Source organism: Fistularia commersonii, chromosome 12 (genome assembly GCF_037954325.1).
Source record: "Fistularia commersonii isolate RoL2024-O1a breed Wild chromosome 12, RoL_Fcom_v1.0, whole genome shotgun sequence".
Lineage (NCBI taxonomy): Eukaryota > Metazoa > Chordata > Actinopteri > Syngnathiformes > Fistulariidae > Fistularia > Fistularia commersonii.
In genome coordinates this window covers 16,117,701-16,124,760 of record NC_141295.1, presented here as the reverse complement: position 1 = coordinate 16,124,760, position 7,060 = coordinate 16,117,701, and the positions used below count along the sequence as shown (strand labels likewise).

At 50.2% G+C, this 7,060-nt stretch overlaps 1 protein-coding gene across 1 annotated transcript in view; it reads left to right on the top strand.

The window, feature by feature from the left end:
* Window positions 1-519: 519 nt before the first annotated feature.
* Window positions 520-7,060, top strand: part of nr3c2 (nuclear receptor subfamily 3, group C, member 2) — a 94,952-nt gene continuing 88,411 nt past the window's right edge. The window contains exons 1-2 of the mRNA XM_086157372.1: window positions 520-1,079; window positions 2,400-4,220. Of these exons, the coding sequence (XP_086013498.1) occupies window positions 2,419-4,220 (1,802 nt within the window). The 5' untranslated portion in view covers window positions 520-1,079; window positions 2,400-2,418. The remainder of the gene's footprint in view (window positions 1,080-2,399; window positions 4,221-7,060) is intronic.

Below are 7,060 nucleotides of genomic sequence, written 5' to 3'. Positions count from 1 at the left end.
AAAAGACCTTCTGTGAGTGAGTAGCAGTAGAAATGTTGCTCCACCTAGTGGAAGCTGCCGTTACGATCCAAGAGGCAGACTTGGTTTCACTTTTGACGGCGGACCCCCACTCCCACTCGCGGGGGGGGGGGAGAGGGAAAGGGAAAAGGGGGCCTTTTTTTTTTTACTTAAATCAACGTCCAATACAATTTGACGGTGAAGTACAAAAAAAAAAAAAAAAAAAAACTTTTTTTTTTTTTTTTTTTATAAGGGGGGAGCTCAGGTGGCGGTTAAATAAAATAGAAAGAAAACTTGCAGGAGAGTGGGGGTTAGAATAAAAGTGTCATCTGGAGAGAGGGTTTGAGTGACAGAGCGTGGTGGCCTATTTCCAGACGGCTCCGTCTACCTGCGCTCCGGGGCCCCTCCCCTCTTCCTCCTCCTCCTCCTCCTCCTCCTCCCCCTCTTCTTCCTCTCCTCCTCTTCCTCCTCCTCTCCCCCTCCTCAGAGTTTGTGTTGCACTCGTTGCAGTGGGAGGGTCCAGGCGTGCACACAATGACGTCGCTCTGACTGCAAGTCCGACCGACTCCTTCGTTTGTTTTTATTACTCTTTTTTTTTTTTTCCTTCCCTTTTTTTCTTTTTTTTTTTTTTTTTTTTTTAACCCCCACCCACCCGTCCGCACGCAGAATCAAGTAATCTACAAAATTACGGCCATAATGTGAGATCATCCGTCCGTCGGTCCGTCCGTCCGTCCGGTGAGCAGCAGCAGCGGCGGCAACGGCAGCGGCAGCGGCAGCAAGCAGCAGCGGCGGCGGCGGCGGCGGCGGCGGCGGCGGCTCGCCGCGGAGGATTACTCCTGGTAATACGCAGCAGACTTCTCCAGTGTGTCGAGCTGTCAAACTGAAAAAAAAAACAAAACAAAAAAAAAACTATGCACTGGGAATAAACAGATCGTCGACGTTTTTATTTTTATTTCCCCCTCCCATCGTCCTTTTTTTTTAAATTTTTTTTTTTATTTTTAAATTCCCTTTTTCTTCGTCCTCTGGATTACCGCTGCCCGGCAACGACACGGCACCTGACAACTCCGAATGTCGTAATTCAGGTGAGGACGCGCGGAGCTCCGCTGCTTGACGGCACATTTATTTCCCCTAAATAACAACAATAAAACGGTTGGTGAGAAGTTACGAATATTTCGGAGAGGAGTGACAAGTTTTAACTTGGAGACTATTAACCGTAAAAGTTGATCGGTGCGTCTTCCCCCCCCCCCCTCCCTCATCCACGCAAACCGGACCGTCGTCCCCGGCGGAGTAAAATAATCCGCGTATTGCGCGAACGCTCGGACGCGCAATAGAAAAATTTAAAAAAAGCGATCTTTATAAAGAAATAGTTATTTGCACACACGCAAAAAAAAAGCGCGGTGCCCCCCCCCCTCCCTTTCTCCGGTTAGTTTGCGTTCACGCAAAAATAAAAAAAGGGGGGGGTGTCGATGTGCCCGCAGATGAAGTTGAATAGTCCGGTTCCGGTGCAAATCTGTGCAGGAGAGAAGGATTAACACCCCCCCCACACACACACACACACCGTGTGTGTGTGTGTGTGTGTTTATTCCTCCTTTCTTGCCGTGCACGGATGGTGCGTGGGGGGTTATTTTGCAAGGCAACGAGAATAACTTTTATAGAAAGCCCCCCCCCCCTCTTTCCCTTCGTGATAAACCCTCTTTTTTAAAAACCACCCATTCCGACCCCCCTCGTCGGTGTTGTTGTTGTCACTTTTTTTTTGTTTGTTATTTTTGCACATGACGCCGGATAAACAACATTTCCAAGTTGTGTCGCATCACACGAGAGCAACAACTCTTTGAGTGACAGCTCTCAAGCCAATCCACGCGTGTCTTGACGCGGCTGGTGGATTTCTGGCGCGGCCGTCCAATAGGGGCGCAATAGAGGTGGGAATTTAAATAAAGAAAAAAAAAAAAAAGAAGAAGGAAAAAAAAAAAACGGGTGACGTCACGAAGTCAGATTAACCCTTGCAGGGCACCTGGGCAGACCTCGTCACCTGTCTTGTGCAGACTCCTGAAATATTGTCCTCATATCATACAGCTCTATTTCTGTTTGCAAGGAGCGTCTCTGCCCGGCTTTAAATGTGAAAGTCATTCCAACCGGACGTCTGTGTCATCGCCGGGACTAAAAATAAAACGATTCCAACGCGCCAACCCTTCGGCTTCATTAGGCGTTTAATCCGGTTCGGGACGACTCACTGGGAGGAAACCCGGCCGTGGGCGGAGGGGGGGGGGGGGGGGGCGGACGGACGGCGCGTTTTGTAATCTGCGTTTTAGTTTCCGAAAAAAGGCCGACACGCTGTGCACTGTCATTAATGTGAGATAAGTGACGTGAATTCTCGTTCTTTGTTCTCGACTTATTTGAACCAGGTGGCTCGATGAGTCAGCGATGGAGACCAAAAGATACCAAAGTTTCTTTGATGGAAGCGATACGGAAAACAGATGGTCTCAGGTCCCCGGCAATATGGAATACTGTTGTAACGCGGAGGATTCGAGTCTGACGAGCGGCGATATCCTGATGGACATCGTCAACGTCGGCTGCCCCGCCGGGAGCCCGGCCGCCGACTGCAAGGACAACAATGCGAAGAAGCAGGAGCAGTCGATGCTCCGGCTCGGCCAGAACCAGCAATTCGTTCTCCCTCACTTCAACAACTCCCTGCACGGGCAGAAGCAGGAAATGGACTCCAAGGAGCTTTCCAAAACCGTGGCCGAGTCAATGGGCCTGTATATGAACGCCGCTCGGGAGCCGGATTTCTTTAGCCAGCACGGAGGTAACACCAGCCCCGGGAAGATGTACCCAGTATGCGGGCGGCCTCTGGAGGAGACCCGTTGCGGTTCGACAAAGAGCCCCAAGTTAAAAGCGTTTAATTTCCAGCAACCGAGCAAGGCTCACAGAGACTGCCCCTCCGGGACTCCCGTCAGCTCGGCTTCCATGCTCGCTTCATCTCTGTCCTGCAGTCCCCAGACCTCCAGCTCCATCTCCAGCCCCGGCGGCAGCAACAACATGGTGTCCTCCACCACCAGTCCCCTGACGTGCTACGGGCCGGTGTGCTCGTCCGTCAGCAGTCCCGTGAGCCAGACCTCGTGCGCGCCGGCGCCGGCCAACATCAAGCACAGGAATTCAGCCACATGTAGCCCCGTGGAGTCCAGCACGGTGGGCTCGCCCCCGGTGGCCAGCCCGCTCAACGTCATGAGGTCGCCCATGTCCAGCCCGCAGAGCATGAGCAGCGTGAGGTCGCCTCCGTCCTGCAGCACGACCTGTAACATCAGATCGTCCGTCTCGAGCCCCACGGGCGGCGGCTGCGCCAACGCGGCCAACGCCTGCAACACGATAAGGCCCTCCATCTCCAGTCCGGCCACGGGGGGCGCCATGGCCGTCGCCAGCCCGCAGAACCCCTCCTCCGTCGGGTTTCCGGTGTCCAGTCCGGCCGGCGGCCTGGGTTTGGTGCAAAACGACACGAGCAGCCCGGAGGCGGGCGGCATGACCAGAGATCAAGACTTCAAGAACTTCGAATTCCCCAAAGTGGAGATAATCGACGGGGAGGTGTTCAACGTCGGCTTAGACCAGATGGGCATGGTTAAGTACATTAAGAACGAGCCGGGGACCGATTTCAGGAGCATGTGTCTGGGCAGCACCAAATGTAACGCGAGCGGCGCACCCTTCATCACGCAGATCAAGAGTGAGCCCGACAAAAACGAGGGATGTATGAACCAACAGCCCTACGGCGAGCCGTCGCCGTCTCTCGGCCTCTTCCCCGCGTCCGAGACCACCTATCTGTCCCTGAGAAACAACATAGACGAATACAGTCTCTCCAATATCCTAGGACCCCCTGTCTCGATGAACGGGAACTACGAGCACGACGTGTTCTCCAACAATGTCCAGTCTAAAGGGGTTAAGCAGGAGTCTAGTGATGGCAGCTATTACCAAGAGAATAACAGCATGCCCCCATCGGCCATTGTCGGAGTTAATTCTGGTGGACACTCATTCCATTACCAGATTGGAGCGCAAGGAACAATGTCTTTCACACGGCACGATGTGAGGGACCAGTCCAACCCCTTGCTGAATCTAATTTCACCCGTAACGGCGTTAATGGAGTCGTGGAAATCTCGGCCGGGTATGTCGCAGGGGTCGCTGTCGGCGAGAGGCGAGGGATACCCGGGCCAGAACTGCATCGCAGACGGCATGTCAAGGTAAGCGACGCCGGGACGTCTCGGGAGGAGAAAGAGGGGAAAAAAAACGCGGGGCTTCTCCGATCGAGGCCTTTTCGCGGAGCTTTTCAGTTCCCCTAAATAACGGCCCGTGCCTTCGTCGATGTTATCGTTCTCCGGAAACGCAAAGACGGGGGTTTCGTTTCGGTCGGATTCGTATCGTCCGAGGGATTAAGAGACACCGAGTTGAGAAGCGAAAAATAATAACGGGGCTCGGGAAAGGCAGCGGGATCCTGGCTCGGGCGACGGGAATTAGAGGAACAAGGTCCAGGTCATTGTTTTAGTAGCTTGTGATCGAAAAAAAATAATCCGTCCTAGCAATTCCGTGTCTTCTAAAGTGAAACAGAGGCAAACTTTGCCTCTTATCAAAGATCGTTGTGTATGTTCTACAAAATTTATTGGTCTGTTATTGGGAGGTCCAACTTAGACCTTGAGTAATGCAAATATCTGTTTTTATGGGCTGGAGGCCATTGGCAGCACCATAAATTATAAATGATTGATTCGGTACATTTGTTGCCAAACTGAAGAAATAAACAACTGAATTTGTGAGGGTGGGTGGGGGCTTTGTGTGTGTGTGTGTGTGTGTGTGTGTGTGTGTGTGTGTGTGTGTGTGAGAGAGAGAGAGAGAGAAACAACAAATAGACCCAAAGAAAATATCGATTGCCGCGGCCTCAACTGGCAAAGTGCAACTTTGACACAGTTGTTGTGCTTCCAGTACGATGTGGCGTCCCACTTATACTGGAAGGAGTTAAATCATCCACAGATTCGTTCATTAATTCAGAAACCGCAGTTTAAAGTATTGTATTACAAGACATACATTCGAAGTTGATAGTATCCCCGGGATACCGTATCCGGGAGAAATGGGTGCGATTGTGATTTTTGCGTGTTTTGGTAATCGCGGCTGTTGTGTTAAAATCCGTCATCTATTTTAACACGAGATATTGTGAGTTCTCCAGTATCCCAGTTGTCTCCCGAAACAGGGGAGGAAACGCGGCCCGCATAGCGAGGGGGTTCTGATAAGATTCGGACGCTTCTTGTAAAGAGAAGGACGGTTATTCCGGCGCGGCGGCGGTAGCTGCGCTGTGATTGGACCGTGACAGGTCCAGACTCGTGTTCGGGCCTTGATGTTTCGCAGGCTTTCAAAATGGAAATTTACGAGATAAGAAGTATTCCTTATTGAATTTATAGAAACCAACTTTGTGGATCTTACTGATCGCTCTGCCATATTGAGTTTTCATTCTGCTGCCGTTCCTCAGTTGGCAGGGCCGGTCGGGGGATGGGTCAGAATAAAGTTAGAGTAATACGATGTCTCACCACTTAATATTCACATTGTTATTACTTCTAAAGTGATTTGCCGCAACCCGCAAACAGAACGCACGCGGGTTATTGCTTTAAACGATTATGCCGCGAGTCAACGGAAAACACATCGGTCATTTTTAAGATGCCTGGCACGATTCGGCCGGGGACGCTCATATCGGGAAGGGCGTTTCAATTAGGATCGGGAATTTTGACCGAAATTGACATTAAGGCTGTTAGCCGTCTTGACTGGAGCCCCCGCGCTGTGTATACATTGGACGTAGCGGAGGCGGTAAATCGCATCCTGAGGTCGGTCTGACGGTTTTACAACCAGATGTTCGGATGTTTTAAGCTCTAATGGAAAACTAGCTACGATCGCATCTACATCTAAGTCTTTTGTATCTCAGCCGGGTGTTAATCGCAATCGACTCTTTAAACCAGTTTAAGGGCTAACCTTCCTAAATAATTTACCGCGTAGTGACAGCTTCCCCGCGTGCCGAGGCCCGAACGTGCACCGAATGCCGCGGCGATGTCGGCCAAAAAGGCAGGAGGAGGAACGAAAAAAATAACACGTTTCCAAAATGCAAAATTGTAAAATTCCAAACGACAGAGGGGTGTTTTTTTTTTTTTTTTTTTCAAGGAGGAGATGGACTTGGCCTTTTGCGGCACCGTCCATTTAAAACGAACACAATGTTTTATTCTGTGATTCATGGTACAAAAGTGCAGTTGGAGGTTGCCTCTGTCACTTTGAGGGTCACGGAGAGAAATACGTAAGTCTTTTTTTTCACTTAGATAACTGCATTGCGTAAAACAAGTAAAAATCCACCAAGGTTTTGGCCAAGCGGTTCAGTCAAGACAGAAAAATACGGCCATTAGAACAAATTTAATTAAAATGTTCGACAGCCTCTCTCACTCCTCACTCTAACTTCTGAGTGTTCGGTCATTTAAACATCCTGTACGGCGACAAGTGGGGAAAAAACAAAACAATTGTGTTTCTGCTACCTCCACCCTTCCCTAACATCTAGTTAAAATGGCATGCTCACTTCCAGTATTTAATAAACAGCTATTGTATATTTGTTGATCACGCAAATAAACAAAGCGGCTTTGAAACGAGGCCACACGGTCTTGAAAGTATGCGAGGAGATCGTCTAAGTTTTTCCCCGGGACTCCAACAGAGCTCCCCGGGATGAGGCAAGCGTGATGTAAATAATACTCTCTTACTCTAAGACTAGTTAGTTGCGATCTCTGCCGTTGATTAGCTATTAGCATATATGCATTCACAGCCGTGTACTTGCTTTGGAGACTTAATAAGAGTACCTCATCCTAAAACAGGACTAAAACAGAAGCGGTTATCAGACAAAAGCTGGTTTCGGCCAGAAACGCTCTAAGAATTCGGTTCTAACAATCGTCTGGTTCTGGAAACCATCCTCAAAAACGATCCGCCGCTAGCAAGAAGGACACGGACAGCCGCCACGGCATCCACCTCTCTGTGGCGTCGCCCCCCCCTTATTGTCGGTCCGTTTTGT